The 16,888-nt window shown below is 53.7% G+C and overlaps 1 protein-coding gene and 1 pseudogene across 1 annotated transcript in view; one reads left to right on the top strand and one right to left on the bottom strand.

The window, feature by feature from the left end:
- Positions 1-898: 898 nt before the first annotated feature.
- PARVB (parvin beta) overlaps positions 899-16,888 on the top strand; it is a 96,382-nt gene continuing 80,392 nt past the window's right edge. Inside the window, exon 1 of the mRNA XM_032416518.1 lies at positions 899-1,064. Coding sequence (XP_032272409.1) covers positions 950-1,064 — 115 coding nt within the window. The 5' untranslated portion in view covers positions 899-949. The remainder of the gene's footprint in view (positions 1,065-16,888) is intronic.
- Positions 11,040-11,140, bottom strand: LOC116640138 (annotated as a pseudogene).

Raw genomic sequence — 16,888 nt, forward strand, 5'->3', positions numbered from 1 at the left:
CCTGGCATCCAATTATTTTCCAAATGTTGGGGTTTGCAGCCTTGAAAGCTCATTCTTGTCTGTCCCTTCCCTCTGCTACCATCTTGTACTCGGCCTCAGGGACTCGGGGCTGGCCTGTTCCAGTAGCTTCTGAATTGCTCTCTGGCCCTGGCTTTTGCTTCCATCTATCCTCTGCATCAATCCGACAGGCCAGGCCTCTGCTCAAACCCTCTCAGTGGTTTGGGGCTCTTCGAATGGGGCACTGATCTCGTTCCTTCCACCCCAAACGCTCAATCCACACCAGGCAATGTGCCCTTCCTTCTTGTCACTTCACACCCCTGGGTGCCTGTCTTTACTTAGCGTTCTCTCCCCATCCCTCTCCCCTCTGCCTGCTGAGTCTTCTCTCCCTTCACTGAACAGATGCAGAGGGTACTTTATCCCAGGTCAGATGGCCCTTCCCGGGGGCAAGCCTCCTCTCCCCCACCTCACTGGGTTCCTAACCGAGCGACCCGGGAGTCCTGTGTCACCGCAGGTTGCTTGTGCTGTCCTGGAGGGCAAGTCTCTGTCCCTGCGGTCTGTGCACTCCCAGCGGAGGACAGGGCTTGGCGCCCACCGCGCTCCCCGCAGGAGCCGTGCCACCATCACCGGAACCCGCGGTCGCAGGGCGCAAACGTGTAGGACGAAAAGTGGCAGTGAGCCCCGGGGGACGGTCCCACGCGGCCCTCGGGAGCCGAGTCCCTTCACTTCTCGGAGGGGAGCGGACGCGCGGCCCGGGGGGGAGCTGGAAGTGGCGACGGCAGAGCCGGGGACAGCGCGGACCTCGGCGGCGGCCGCTCCAGGGCCGGGGGCGGGCGCGGGGCGGGGGCGGACGCTGGGGCCGCGCCCTGCGGGCCCCTCCCCGGGCGGGCGGCGGCGGCGACCGGGGCGGCTCCCACACGCGCTGCGCCCGCCGCTGTCCCCCGCGCGGCCCATGTCCTCCGCGCCGCTGCGCTCGCCCACCCTGCGGCCCCACAGGATGAAGAAGGACGAGTCGTTCCTGGGCAAGCTCGGCGGCACGCTGGCGAGGAAGAAGAAGGCCAAGGAGGGTGAGTGCGCCGGCCGCCGGCCTGCAGCCGCGCAGGCGTCCCCGAGCCCCGCCGGGGCCACGCGTCCCCGCGCGCAGGCGTCCCCGCGCCCCGTTGGGGTGGCTCCCCGCCCCGCGCCGGCTGCCCCCGCCGGGCCCGCGCGTCCCCGCCCCCTCCGGGCCCCGCGCGCGCGCGTCCCCGAGCTCTGGCGGGACCACGCGTCCCCCGCCGGGCCTCGCCGGGGTGGCTCCCAGGCCCGCGCGCTCCGGGCCCTCCCCGCCCCCGACCGACCCCGCGGGCCCGCGCGGCGCGCCGCCGTGACCTTCGGGAGCGCCCTTGACCTTCGCTCCTCCTGCTGCCGAGACCTTTAAACACTGGCGGGGAACGTTGGGTCCCGGGCCCGGCCGCCCCGTCCCCGGCCGTTTGCAGATGGCCGCTGGTCCGGAAGGCGGCCTTGGAGCGAGGGGCCCGGACCCCCAGCCCGCGGACAGCGGCCCCGCGCCCACGCTTGCGGGAGTCGCCCCTCGCTTAGCCCCGCTCGGGAGCAGCCCCGCCCGCCGGCCGACGTCTAGCCGTGCGTGTGACCCTCCGTGCGCTGAGCCGTTACTGGTCACTTAGTGCCGGCTGGGCACGGGCCAGGGGCCCAGTTGGTGTTTTTGGCGCGGGAACCCCCGCAGGGGACGCGGCCCTCGCCCTGGAGCCGGGAGGAAGGAAAGGGGCGCAGCGTGTGCAGGCCACCCGCCGGGGTGGGGGTGCCGCGACCGAGGGCTACAGAGCTCCCCTCCCCCTTTTGCGCTTACGAAAATCATTCTAAAAAACTACCTGCGTCCTCTTACAGTTTAAAGTTTTTTCAGAGTTGCAAGGGCGGGAACTTCTGCGGGCCTGTGTGTGCTTTAAACACACCGCCGTTCACCGGGCCTCTCTGAGGACCGCATTCCTGAACTTTCCCTTTGTTCAGGCCTGGGGCAGATTCCGGATGGGTCTGGGTGAGCTGTGCTTGCTAGGAACCGGGAGCGGAAGAGGCAGCGAAGATAAGGCAGGTGGGGGAGAAGGCCCTGGGGCTGACCTCAGGCTGGTGTCCCGGGAAAGAAGGGACGGGAGAGGGGTGTGTAGACTGATTTCCATAAACCACCTGAGGCTGACTTATGCCCCAGCAAGTCTCCTTGTAGCTCCAGGTTGAATGTACCCCAAGGATGCATACCGGCTGGGACGCTGGACCTCCATTAATCTCTCCCTGGGACCTGTGTATTCCTAGGGATGCGTGTGACACTTCGATCTCTAGGGGACATGTGTACCCCCATGCATTCCCCTCTGGGATTTTTATGGCGGGGGCGGGGGGGGGGGAGGAGTACCCTGGCATCTCCCATCAGGGGTGCTTTTACCAGATTACTTGATTCAGTTCCCTGTGGGTAGGGCCTTGTCACCCTTCCGTGGCTTCCAAATACCCCCAAACAAATTGGCCATTCCTCTCTCACAAGCCTTACAGTTTAAGGGCCCGAACTGGCTTGTATTCGTCTCTTATCAAGTCATACATCCTAAACGAGATGATAAATGACGGTCACTCCTCTGTCATTCCTGCTGCCTCCGTGATGTGTGTCCTCACTTGTCCTGACGCCGCCCTCGCCGAAAGTCATTTCAGGTCTTCTTTGTGACTTGGATCAGTTATAGACATAAATGCCACTTCCCTCTCGCAGTTTGTTCGGCCTGGGGAGCAGGGATAGCCCAGGCTCTTGCTCTTCTGGAACGGGGCGTCAGCTGTGATGAATACACAGACCAGTAGTGCGAGAACACTGAGCGCCGCGAAGAACGTTTGAAAGCACAGGAGGGGAGAGAAGCGCTCAGAGCGGGTCACGTTTGGGTTGAGATCAGAAGGAACCGGTGAAAGAAATCTGCCACCGAATAGCAAGTAAGCGGAATGTTCTGGACTGTTACGGCTTTTTATGGGTGCCATTTACGCCCTTGGAATACGAAGAATGTGTGCCTGAATAGTGGGCTGGTCCCCAAGGGAAATGCTTCTTGTCTTTGCTTCTAGGAACTGGTGTGTGTCTAGTACATTGCGGGCCAGTCTGGTCTGGTGTCAGTGGGCCTAGAACCCCAGTAGTCCAGAGCATACTGTGATGAACAGCGGGGACATGAAAACAACAGCAGAAGGAGCAAGATGCTTTTTTGTGTGAGTTAGCTGGCTCTCCTGCCTCAGTTCTCAAAGTTTGGGTGCCTGGCCTGCTTGGGGTTCCCCCACATAAACAAAAGGCCGAAAACCCTAATTGGGCTCAGAGGCAGGAATGGGGGTGGTGAGGCTGGGCTGGGAAGGGCTTAATGGCTTCCCACTGGTCTTCTGGGAAGCGGGCAGCAGAGAGGCAGAGCTGGATGGGTGATGAGGTCCTGGATAATTGAGAGTTGTTAGTCCTCCCGCAGGCCTGTTCTCTTGGCAGCCTGCCCTCCTGATCTCTGTGCTATTCGTGCAGTTTGTGAGCCGGGGCGGGTCCTGGGCCCCTGTGGGATGACACTCACATTTGCCTACCACGGAACCGTCAGGAAGGGGGTGGGTGCTCAGAGATTGACGGGCGCTGTCAGGTGCAGCAGGGTTTCATTTTCCTTTTTGTTAGAAAGTTGACGGTGAGTTTAGGAGCCTGGGTGGTAGTGAGGCCCCTGTAAGGGAGGGTGTGAAGATTCGGGGAGGTTAGAGATTCGGGGAGCCTGCAGACGCTGGCCTCCACCCGCCCCTCCAGGTTGTCAGAACTTGTGGTTGTGACAGGGCGTGGAGGGACATGTTGGGGTGAACGTCCTGTCATCTTCAGGCGAGATCATTTTAGGAAACGCATTGCCCTGGAGTTTGGAGGAACCAATGCAGGAAGTGCCCGTGGCTGAATTCACGGCGTGATTCAGGCTGATGGGCTCCGGGAGGGAACCACTTCGGGTCATGTGGTGGCCCGCTTTAGAAAACAGAACTGTGACTAACTGCAGACATCGGAAAGGGTGGGAAGAACGCTTGACAAACCCCATGGCTCCCCGTAGAAGGCCCGGAGACTTTCAGGAGCAACTTATTAAAAGCTGGTTTGGACAGACTCCCCTCGCCAGGTCCCCCTCATGACCTCGGATGGAAGGCCCCAGAGGTCCAGCAGGCCCGGAGGTGGGGCCAGGGGGCACCCCAGGGGCTGCAGCTGCCCTGTGAAGTCCCTAGAGGGGTGCAGCCAGCTCTGGGGCCAGGATGGCCCTGGATGCCTCCCGGTCTCCTGCGCTGAGGACCTGCCCTCATCCCAGACACCAGTGACGGGAGCCCAGCCTGGAGGCTCTGTCCCTCCTTCTCTCCGAGGAAAGAAAGCATTTAGGAAGTTCCCCTTCTCTGACGGTTTTTTTGTTTGTTTCTGTAAATGTCCTTTTTATTTTTTTATTTTTTTATTTTTATTTTTATTTTTTTTTAAAGATTTTATTTATTTATTTGACAGAGAGAGACACAGCGAGAGAGAGAGCACAAGCAGGGGGAGTGGGAGAGGGAGAAGCAGGCTTCCCGCCGAGCAGGGAGTCCGATGCGGGGCTCGATCCCAGGACCCTGGGATCATGACCCGAGCTGAAGGCAGACGCTTAATGACGGAGCCACCCAGGCGCCCATCCTTTTTATTTTTTTAAAGATTATTTATTTGAGAGAGAGAGATCACGAGTAGGGGGGAGGGCTAGAGGGAGAAGAAGGCTCCCCACTGAGCAGGGAGCCCGATGTGGGACTCGATCCCAGGACCCTGAGATCATGACCTGAGCCGAAGGCAGACGCTTCACCGACTGAGCCACCCAGGGGCCCCTGTAAATGTCCTTTTTTTCTAGCAGTTTTAGGTTCCCATTCTCTGACGACTTACGGACCTGCAGCATCTTTTTGTGTGTGTATGTGCCGTCTGGTGAGGTGTCTGTTCAGATCTATGGCACGTTTTTAATCAAAGTTGTTTGATTTCTTCGTGTTGGATTTTAAGAGTTTAGATGCAGATCCTTTCTCAGATGAGCCTTCTGTAGGTCCTTGCTCCCAGTCTGTGGCTCGTCCTCTGCTCCTCTCCCCAGTGGTCTTCCAAGCATTGGATGCGGAAGCATCGATCAATGAGCATGGTATCGTGAGCCCTCCCTTGGGATCTAAATCTCAAGGGATCACGAGGCGGCTGTGACCTTGAACTGAAGGTTGAAAGTATTACATTTCTTCAATAACGTGCAGGAGAGAATATTCTCTACACCACCCCCGTTAACCCCAGTGATCACCTTGACCTTCACAGATCGATTGGCTGTGTCGATGCTGCGTAGACCTCAGCACAGCCCACTTAAACACTACTCTGTAATAATAGGACCTAATACAATAGGACCTGGACAGAGATGCTATGTAATTTAATCCTGTGACGTAGAAATTCCTACCTAGCTGCAAAGTCTATGCAGGGTAGAATTTCCCCCTCATTTTATAGTTGAGAGAACACAACCTTACCTAGTAGCCACTTCACGGGTTTAAACCAGTCGTTCTCAACTGGGGGTGATTCTGTCCCCAGGGGACATGGGTGGTGTCTGGGGGACACATTGTGCGGTCATGACTGGAGGTGGGGGTGCTCCTGGCATCTATGGATGGGGGCCAGGAATGCTGTAAATATCCCCTAACACACAGCCCAGTAAGAGTGCCAAGGTGGACAGCCCGGCTGTTTCCTTCCTGGGCTGTCTCAAGAACTCCAAGAGAAGGCCAAGGGGTGGGGATGCTACTCCGGGCCCTCAGCCCCGCTGTGAACCTCCCGGGCCCGGGGCTCAGCATCTGGGGCTCTCTGTTCAGTTCCTTGAGGGGGCGAATCCACGTGGCCTACCTGGGCCCAGGCACCAGTCACAGCCTCTTGGTGCGCAGGGCCCGGAGGGGGGCAGATTCCCAGAGTGGGGAATCTGGGTGAGAGCTGCTACCTAGAAGAAACGAATTTTTGACTTCTCCGTGAAAGCTCAGGGGAAATGTAGCCAGAAAACCCAAAAGGGGGAGGTGAAGGACAGCAGTGGGAGGACGTACCCCTGATCTGGGGCCTAAGGACACAGGTAATGGAGTCCTTACCTGCGCTCCCTGGCAGGCTGGGAGCTGGCGGTGGGCAGGGATGACCCCAGGCTCGTCCTCAGAGCTGGTGACCGTGACCTGTGGGGGACACACAACCTGGCCATGGTTCTGGGTTCCAGCTGGAGGAAGGGGGCCCTGGTTGCATGTAAAGGATGGCTGGGAATGAGCCAGAGGACGGGGTGGAGTATGGGGCTTCCCACCAGGGGCGCTGTAGGAGACCCCCCCCCCACCAGCCGCTTTTCGAGAAGTGCAGGCAGTTCATGGCAGCAGGGCACCCCACATGTGGCGCGTGGGTCATGGTCAGACGCAATTGGTGTTACTTTAGAAGGTCTGGAGGCCACAGTGGGAGCAGTGGGTGGGAACGGGCAATGGTGAGGAAGTGGGTGGGTGGGCGGGCATGCAGTTGCAGGTGGCCTTCCTCCAGGCAGCTGCAGATTCATGGCCTCTCCCCTCTAAGAATGAAGACATTTTGCAGGAACGCAAATTAGCTGAGGCCTGCCTTCTCTGCCCAGGCCCCATCTCCCGTTCCTTGCAGGGTGTAGACGGTGCAGGGCTGACGCATCTGGGTCAGTGGTAGTTTGTAGCCGGTTGGGGACATTTTGCAAACTGTGAAGTGACTTCTACGTGCTGTTTTATAGCAGATCTCAACAGCCCTCTGGTTTACCTTTAAAAATAAAACCGGAATAGTGTCTTTCTTTGTGGCAGCATAGAGGAAAAGGATTTGTAATGAGTTTGGTCTCTTTGGCCAGGGACGTAGGGCTCTTGGAATTCTTTGCATTTCCGGGCACTCACGTGATCATTTTGGCGCTCTATAGGACCCTTGGAGCATCGAGTGCAGGTCGTGTTTAAGGTCAGTTGGCCTCTTCATCTGTGAGAAGGGAAAGAGTGGCTGGTAAGCCCGTGGAGGGATGTAAGTAGGTGAGAACCAGGACCACGTACATGGTGGGTTCTAGAATGGTTTATTGCAAGAGAAACCAGTGTAGGTCCTGTTTGCATCCATTGGGCCTGTGAGGTTTTCTGCAGAACCTGCCACGGAGGAGAGAAGCAGGGAAGCAATCCCTTTCCCGAGACCCAAATGCCTCTTGGAGCCGCTTCTGTCAGTGGGGGGCAGCTCGTGGTGGGAGAGGAAATGCACTGTCTCTGCCCAGCTCCTGGATTGCAACCTATTCCTTAGGGGGAGGTGGGGTGGAAATCACTGGAAACCGTGGTGCTGTTTTTCCTCTCTCTGGCTGAGAGGAAGTGGTGTTCAGGGGAGCTTTTGGTGTGGCTTTGTAAAGTTTCCTTTGATTATTATCCTGATGGCAGTCTTCAAATGCAGCCTTTCTCCTTGTTTGTTCCACAGTTGTTGGGAGGGGAGACATTTACAAGAGAAACCCACATAGGCACATCAACTTGTTCCAAACTGGGCTTTTATTCTTGGTGGCCCACTAAAATCCCTTGGAATCATTTGCTTTGGTAAGAAAGGGAAACTGATTCCGGGCCCAGAGCAATGACTTTTATGTTCCTTACCTTTCTGTACTGAGATGGCCTCTTTAGGAGTAGCTAACTCTGTGTGGTTCTCCTAGCATCTCAGCTGTCCCTGCGTGGTCCCTGAAGAGTCGGGTCGCCCTGGCAACCCCACGCTCATTAGACAACCTCTGCTTTGAATTCCGGTCTCCACTCCCTGGAATGAATATTTACCTCACATCCCAAAGTTAGCTTACCATCATGCTCCCTGTCCGGTTGTCAGAATAATAAAGGGATGTTTATAAGATATAAGTGGGTAAGTGCTTTCTGTGAGCGGTTTTTAAGTGCTTCGTGTGATTGATGCCCCCCCTGCTGCGGTTGGCAAAGGGCAGGTAAGTTTACCTAGCGATTTCCTTGTTTTCCAATAGGCGGTTCCATCACATAAAAGATGTACCCTAAGGAAGCGTGTTTTCTCTTTGCATCAGCTGTACACTTTTTAGGTTTCGGATGCAAAATCGCTTTACTTCCTGGTGAGTGCATTTGCTATTTATTATAGTACATAGAGGCTGAAGGACAGATTAGTAAGCTTAGGAGTGCGTTGCAAACATACGTTGGCGGAGTGGTGGGTTAATCTCCTTCTCTGCACTAATTGCTGTGGGGGTAAAGAGAGCGTAACATGGAATGCACTCCATTCTAGAAGTTTCTGGCAGCTTTTGCATCCTTGAGATACTTCTTGGGTGACACGTACTCAAATGAGAGGCTGCTTTCTGGTTCGAATTAAGCATGGAAGGGGCAGCAGGCCCTGCCATGGTCTGTGGGCTCATAGTCCCTGGGAGTCGCGGGATGGCCTCTGGGAAGCCAGGGGAATCCTTTATTTTTCTACCTGCTCTGGAACCCCTCTGAGGCTCCGTGCGTCAAGCCCCGGGGCCTCTCTTCCTCATTCATGAGGTGGGGAAGTGGAGGGAGATAGCACTCCGTGCTTCCGAGCTGGTTTGTCCTCGCTGATCCCCAGAAAGGCAGCGCGTTCCAGTGGGAGGCTGCGGGCGGGTGGCTGGGCCAGCTCTCGGCTTGCCTTCTTGCTGGTTGGGTCCTGCATCCTCATCCCCGAGCCTCTTTCCCGATGGGGCTCACGTGGAGCCCGATGGCACTTGCCCTTAGGCGGTGTGAGGATACCTGCACTGAAGGAGGTGAAGCCTTATCAGCCATCGGGGGAGGGCTCAGTAAGTGTTAGTGAGTGATGATGCTGGCAAGTAGGGCATTGGCACGGACACCAGAGCTGGTCGGCTAGTCGCAGGGCAGGGCTGGCAAGGCGGCTTCCCCTTGAGAGCACGCTCAGCTGGATTTGTGATGACTGCCTGCCCCTGTGTTAAGAAGGATTCAGAGGCTGTGTCTGGGCTCAGGGGGGAACAATGCTGATTCTGACGGACGCCGTTTCAACAGCTCTGGCTTCTTCTTTCTTAATGTGTTCCAGAAAGCAGCTAGGTGGCTATTGGTAACAAAGTTACATAAATCCTTTAACAATATGCATTTGAGGGATGCGGGTGTTCTCCTCCTTCTGGCCCCGTCCGACCAGGAGGCACGGTTTCTGTGCAGGTGAGGTGTGCGCTGCAGAGAAATGGCAGGTTCCTGCTGGTGCGTCTCAGTCGGATGCTGCGTCCGTGGGGAGTGAGGCCAGCTCAGCATCGTCCGCCTCGGTCTCTGATGGTGCTCCCTCGCCAGCTTAAAGCCTTAGAACGGTTGGCAAACTCAAAGCAGTGTTATGCTTTCATGTGAGTAGTGGAAAGTGAACTCATTTGAGCTCAGGTATTTTGAAAAATGATCGTTCTTGGTTTGGGTCTTTGAACCTTTACTTCTTAGGCAACCAGAATCCATCACCAATGTTCGTTCCCCCCAAGTAAGGCCATCTTGATAGTTTATGCCTGTTGTTTAAAAAAGTTATGCATGTTCATACTTTCACTTGAAGACTTGTAATTCCAAAGGATCTAGGCTTTGCTCTAATAGTTATTAAGAAGTTAAGGAGGGAGGGGCGCCTGGGTGCCTCACTTGGGTGAGTGTCTGCCTTCAGCTCAGGTCCTGTTCCCAGCGTCCTGGGATCCAGTCCCGAATCTGGCTCCCTGCTCAGTGGGGAGCCTGCTTCTCCCTCTGCCTGCAGCATCCCCTGCTTGTGTGCTCTCTCTCTCTCTCTCACAAATAAATAAATAAAATCTTAAAAAAAAAAACGTTAAGGAGGGAATAGACGTTCCCTAACTTCTGGGGTGCGCTTGGAGTGCGCTTGAATCTAGGCCTCCCGGAAGCAGCTATGGGGTTCAGTGGAACTGTGGTCGCCCTCTGTGTCTTCCGCTTCCCCGGTCACCGTGGCATCCGCCAGAACCGGGCAGGCACCGCTTTGTATGCGGACAGAGCATCCTCGCAGCAGAGAGGAATGCCGTGCTGGTGGCATTTAACTCATGGTTGGTACAGGTGGAATTTAAGGGAACTCTTTACTAAAGCTTCATTGGAAGTGTCTTCATCCCTCTCCTTTTTCTTGTTTTGAAAATTAATACTGTGTTTCAAAGTGAGAACGAGTCCATACTTGATAATGGATTGATAGAAGATCGTCAGAGAAGTGAGGGAAAAAATTTAAAGGGGAGAAAAAAGCCAGAATAGAGTCTCCAGCAGCCAAGCTCATGGCTAAGCCGTGGGGGGCCCTTGTGACATTCCAGGCACGGTGCCCACACCGCATGCATTATCTCGTCTCAGGCTCACACAAAGCCGGGAAGTGGGTGCTATGTGCTTATTCCCAGTTTGCAGATGAGCAGACGGGGCGCAGAGAAGTGAGGTCCCTTGCAGAGGTCACACCGCCTGCCGGGGAGATTAAAACGCCCGGCAGCCTGGCTTGTGAGTGGTGCAGCCTTGCAGACCAGAGAGGTGATTCACCTGTGAATAATTGTCCCAGCTGGCTCGAAGTAAAGGCGATTTCTTCTCTAGCATTTGAGATGCACTCAGTCACGGGGACAGGAAGGTGCTCCAGAGGAGACAAATGAGATCCATTCTGTGCTGAATGGACTCGTTGGCATTTATAGAAAGAAGACAGACCGCCGGTGGCTGCAGTCCATATCCTCGCTGACTCTGTGTCACCTGCCCCGCCATCGGCCAGCCCCTCCACCCCCAGCCTCATCTTCCTTGGCTGGGGCCCTCACAAACGCTGCCCCTCTGCCCCAGAGCCTTTCTACCCCTCGGCTTCAATGTTGATCCAGCAGGTGGGGGCTCCTCTCTGCCCCCCGCCGGGGACCACCGCATCCTGCACGTACCTGCCCGGGTTGTTGGCTCAGTGCCCAATGATAAGCAATGATCTTTGGCCACGAAAGGTGGTCTTTGTGTGTTTGCTGAGTAAGCAGGAAGCAGTCCGTGTGGCGGTTAGGGTCGTGGATCTTGGGGCTCAACTTCCAGAGTTTGAACCGATCCTGCTGCGCTTGCGGCTTTGACCTTGGGGAAGTATGTGCCTCGGTTTCCTCTTCTGTAAAGTGTACTTAACGCTAGGGTTATTGGGAATTAACGTGGGTTATTAAACTGATAAGAACAGAGACTACACTTGATCTTAGCCAAAAGGCCGAGAAGCAATGTAGTGATGTAATTTAAACTGGGCCCAGTCAAGCCATGGAGTGGGAGAAAATATTCCGAGGATTCTGGTACCAGTTCTACTCCGATCACCAGCTGTAGCTCTGACATCAGTCCTGATATAGGGGTTCTTCCACCAGCTGGTGGCCTATAATTCAGCTCCATTCTGACAGCGCCCACCGGGAGACAGTGTCGTTGGACCCCACAGGTTAAGGGCCCAGCCCTATAAGACCGCCCGCCACCCTTCAGACACAGTTGCAAGTCCAGGTCCTCGCCTGTGCTGCTGACCGATGGCTACAAGTCAGAGGCTCTGACCCCCTCCTTGGGTTCCATGAATTAATTTGCTGGCACGGCTCACAGGGCTCAGAGAAGCATTTCACTTGTCATCTCACCAGCTTGCATGCAAGGTTGCCCTCAGGAGCAGCCTCATGGAAAAGATGCAGAGGGGGCGTGTGGGGAGGGGGTAAGGGTAGGGGTAGGAGTGGGAGGGGTTGAAGAGTTCCAGCTCTCTAATCCCAGGGTTGGTTCCCCTGGCAACCAGCCCTTTCCTAAGGTGACTGTGTCTCTCATTGCTTAGGAAATTGCTAGGGTTTTAGGAACTCTGGGCCAGGAACTGGGATGAAAACCAAATATACATGTTTCTTATTGTAACTCAAAATTCTCACGGTTCCCAAAACACACATCTGGTAAAGGACTGGCATCCACAATACCTAAAGAACTCCCACAACTTGATTAAAAAAAAAGACAAAATGCGGGCGCCTGGGTGGCTCAGTCGTTAAGCGTCTGCCTTCAGCTCAGGTCATGATCCCAGGGTCCTGGGATCGAGCCCCGCATCGGGCTCCCTGCTCAGCGGGAAGCCTGCTTCTCCCTCTCCCACTCCCCCTGCTTGTGTTCCTGCTCTTGCTATCTCTGTCTCTGTCAAATAAATAAATAAAATCTTTTAAAAAAAAAATTATTAAAAAAGACAAAATGCAATAAAAGAATAGATAAAAAGTCTGGACAGACGCTCCACCAAAGATGTACGAATGGCCAGTATGCATCTAGAAAAGCATCATTAGTCATCCAGGAAATGAACCACAGATGAGAACCAGATACACTCCGCACCCACCGGGACAGCTGACGTGGTCGCCCATGCCTTGGTGGGGATATGGGGCTGTTGGGGCTCTCACTTGAGCCGGGGCTTGTAGGGTGGTGCAAACTTAGGAAGTTAGTTTGGTCGTTTCTTTAGAAACTAAACATATAACGCCCCCATGACTCATCAGTTCCAATCTGAGATGTTGACTCAGGAAATGGAAGTCTGTGTCCATAAGAAGGCTGTACAAGAATTTTCATAGCAGCCTTATTCATAATAGCTAAAACCTGGAAGCACCTCAGGTGTCCATCAATAGGAGCATGGAGGAATGGACGGGGGAGGGATGTGTGATTCATATGACAGGAGACAACTGAGCCAATAAGAAGGGACGAAGTACAGTACGAAGTAATCGAAACAACACAATGACCCTCAGGGATGCCTAGGGAAAGAAGCCAGACCCCAAAGATTATATACTGTGCGGTGCCATTTCTGTGAAGTTCTCCAGTGGATAAAACTAAGTGATGGTTATTTCTGAGATGGGGATGGGGCTTGACTGGGGAGGAGCAGGAGGGAATTTTCTCCTTTATTATGAAAATGTCCTCCATCTTGATGGGGGTGTGAGATACACAGGTGCATGCATTTGTCAGCACTCACCGGATGTGCACTTAGAGTGTGCGTTTCGGGACGCCTGGGTGGCTCAGCTGGTGAAGCGTCGCCTTCGGCTCAGGTCATGATCCCAGGGTCCTGGGATCGAGTCCCGCATGGGGCTCCCTGCTCAGCGGGAAGCCTGCTTCTCCCTCTGCCTGACGCTCCTCCCTGCTTGTGCTCTCTCTCTCTTCCTCTCTCTGACAAATAAATAAATAAAAAATCTTAAAAAAAAGTGTGTATTTCATTGTATGCGAATTTTAACAACGAAGAAAAAAGAACTATAAATAAAGACTGAACTCCAGTTAGTGATACATATGCTTAGGGGGAAAGGTATCCCAGTCTGAAACTTACCTTGAAATGCATAAAAAAATAAGATGGTGTGGTAGGTCGATTAATGGCCCCCAAAGATGACCACATCCCAGAACCTAGAACCTGTGACTCCATCACATTCCACGGTCATAGGGACTTTCCATATGGGTTTAAGGATTTTGGTGTCTAGGTAAACACAAGGTCCTTTTAAGAGTGAGGTAGGGGAGTCAGTGTAAGGGAAAGAGATGTGTCAATGGGGTGATGTGGGGCTGGAAGCCAAAGAGTGTGGGCACCTCTCGAAGCTGGAAAGCAAAGAAACAGATTTTCCTTACACGTTCCAGAAGGAACACAGCCCTGCCAACACCTTGATTCTAGCCAGTGAAACCCATTTTGGACTTCTGACCCCCATAACTATAAAATACTACATTTGTGTTGTTTTAAGGCACTAAATTTGTGGTGACTTGTTAGGGCAGCGGTAGGAAAGGAATACAGATGGATTGCTGGATAGATAGAGGGATGGGTGGATACATAATGAAACAGAGAAAAGTGTTAGTGTAGACTCCAGGTGGAGGGTAGACAGATGCTCAGTGTCAAGTTCTTTACGTGTTTCTGTGTGTTTGGAAATCTTTTTTTTTTTTTTTTAACATTTATTTATTTGAGAGAGAGCGAGCAAGAGTGAGAATGAGAGAGAGCATGAGCAGCGGGGAGGGGCAGAGGGAGAGGGAGAAGCTAACTCCCCGCTGAGCACAGAGCCCGACGCAGGACTTACCCCAGGACCCTGGGATCATGACCTGAGCCGGAGGCAGACGCTTAACCAACTGAGCCACCCAGGTGCCCCATTAGTTTGAAAATCTTAATAATACAATATTGGAATTGCCTGGGCCAGGCATGTAGGAAGCCCTCCATGGGTGTTAGCTATCCTTCTGACCCCTACCACCGCTCCCCAGCTCCCCACTTTGCCCATCACATAAGGAAGACTGCAGGAGAAGACCAGGGGACCGGCTCGTGGTAAATGGGCAGAAGTAACAAAATAGAAGAGACCATCATGTTGTATTTGGATAGGTGCTTCCATTCAAGAACATTTAGAGTAGACAAGAACTTAGGTGAAAGGCCGGGAACTCAGGACCTGGAAGCTCGTCCCTTAAGTCAGTTGTAATTTCTGCCTGTCGCCTGATCAGGTGCCGGCTGCAGGCATCTGCAGCCACGGGACAGAAAACACGGTGCCCCAGGAGCTGTCATCTTCAGTCATCCTGCTCTGCTGCTGCTTCTGAGAGTGTCTGCACTTTGTTAGGGGAAGAGAGTGTTTTAGTTAAGTCTAACTAGAAAACATATTATTAGTATAATGAGATTTTAATGATTTGAAATTTTGTTGGAGCAGCACGCAGAATTTCAATCTTATTGTGTGCAGCTGGGCTTTGCTTTTATTTTATTTTTTGCTGGGGCCTCATTGCATGTTTCTACAATTATTTAGTTTTGCTTTCTTAGAGCCCGGCTTTGAGGCTGCTCCTAATTTTCTTGCTTACCAGATCCCTTGGGAAAAAAAAAAAAAGAATATATCCTTTTTGTACAGCCTGAGGTATGAGTGTGTGTGTTGTATGAGTGTTGTTCCTGAAGGAGATGTATGTTTGTTTAAGGTTTATGTTGATGCTCTGCTCATTATTCAAAATGGCCAGGAAGCAAGAACAACCCAAATGCCCATCAGCAGATGAATGGATCAACACAATGCGGTGTATCCATACAATGGAATACTATTTGGCGGTAAAAAGGAATGAAGTACTGATACAGGCCACAACATGGATCAGCCTTGAAAATAGGACACAAAAGGCCACTTGTTGTGTGAATCCATAGTTAGGAAATGTACAGACTAGGCAAATCCACAGAGACAAAAGGAGTAGATTTGTGTTTACAACGGGCTTGGGGGGATGGGGAGTGTCTGCTAATGGGGTACAGGGTTTCTCTCTGGGGTGGTGAACATGTTCCTAAATCGTTTGTGGTGATGGCTGCACAACTGGTAAATATCCTAAAACTCGAATCACACACTTCACAAGGGTGGATTGCATGGCACGTGAATTCTTTGTCCATGGAGCTGTTAGGAAAAACAGTGCTGGGCTGGGAGTGGAGCCTGAGCTTGTCAGTTTCTCTTTGACCTTAGGTCAGTGTCCTTGCATGTTTCCAAGGTGGTGTCCTTAACCTGGGTGAAGATGGGCGATCAGGACAGACTGGGCTGGTCGAATCTTCCTCCTCATCGTCCTGTCCCCGGTCCCTGCCCTGGTGGCGGCTGTCCCCTATCAGGAGCTGGTGCTTGCTCAGTGGTCTCTTCCTGTCACCAATACGATGCTTTGGGGCAGGTATGAGGCTGTCCTCATTGGGAAAGCGAGAATGGGGACCCCCAGCAATTGCATGCACAGTCTTGCCTGACCTTGTGTGCTTAGGAGGGTGACTTTGACAAGGTTCTTACGGGGCCAACACATGGTCAAGAAGCTGTGAGCTGAGACAGTGTCTGTTAAACTTGTAATTTGACTTTGACCTGTGGTAAGAAATGCATTTTACCCAGAAACGCCAATTCAAACCTACATTTATTCATATTCATGAAATCATAGCCTACTGTAAGTGAAACACATTGACCTTTTCTATTCAATTCCGTTTCATTTCATTAGAGAAATGTGCTGGTCACACTCAGCTGATTTTACCACCCACTGGATCCAGATGATGGTTTCAATATGTTGCTCTGAGAGATGCAAGGAGGGAATGAGGTGATAGGTGTTAAGGGAACCAAGGAATTTGAGGACTATTGTTGTTGGGTCTGGTGTCGGATGCTCCAGCCTGGCTTCTCAAACTCCTTTGTTCCTTGTCGTTCATTATCCTTCAGCTTCCCAGGTAGGCAGTCGCTCATCCTTGCGTTTGAGGCTTTTTGCTTCCTTGGTTAGATTTATTCCTGGGTAGTTTATCCCTTTGGATGCTCTTGTACGTGGAAGTTGTCCATGCCCGGAATTCATCAAGCGTGCAGCCCGGCCGCCCTGGTTCCTGGCTGGCAGGGCCCACGTCAGTCACCCATGTGCTGGTTCTTGCCACCGCGCCTTGCTGGCCACTTGCTTTCAACCATAGGGGAGGTCGCACCCCTGCTGATGGGGGCAGGGAGGGGGCTGGCTGCAGCTCGGGATGAACTCCTGGCGCCGGAGGTGGACGAAGCCAGCCGGCTCTCAAGTGTCCACCTGGCAAGCCCGATGGAGGCCAGGCCCGGGGGCCCAGGATGGTGCAGTTGACAATCATGCTGCAAAGCAGGCTGTCTTGATCACAGGTTATCTCCTTATACAGCACCGCCTGGGTCCTCCTGATTAAGAGAGCTGCCTGTGATGTCAGCCAGAGTGGTGAGTTAACCACAGAAGGTGCTGCAGCCTCCTGGGTGAGATCGCGGGGGCTTCTCACCAGTTCCTTGCGGGCGGCGTGGAGGGGGTGTCCGGGAGCTTGGAGGCTGCGGCCCGAGTCTGCTGACCGTAGCCTTAGGGCCCTTATCAGTGAGCGTGGCAACAGTAGCCTGGTCCCTGATGGTTCTGAGGATTAAGTGAGGCCTTGCACGGAAAGGCTGAGCACAGAGCCCAGCGGTAGGGAGGCCCAGGGGCCCCAGTGTCTTATCTTCCTCCTCAGCTGCGAGCGAGCGCTTCCTTGGAGCCACACAGCCCTCGGTGCTGCATGCTGTGGGTGCCGTTGTGACCCATTTCACAG

Source organism: Phoca vitulina, unplaced genomic scaffold (genome assembly GCF_004348235.1).
Source record: "Phoca vitulina isolate PV1807 unplaced genomic scaffold, GSC_HSeal_1.0 scaffold19, whole genome shotgun sequence".
Classification (NCBI taxonomy): Eukaryota; Metazoa; Chordata; class Mammalia; order Carnivora; family Phocidae; genus Phoca; species Phoca vitulina.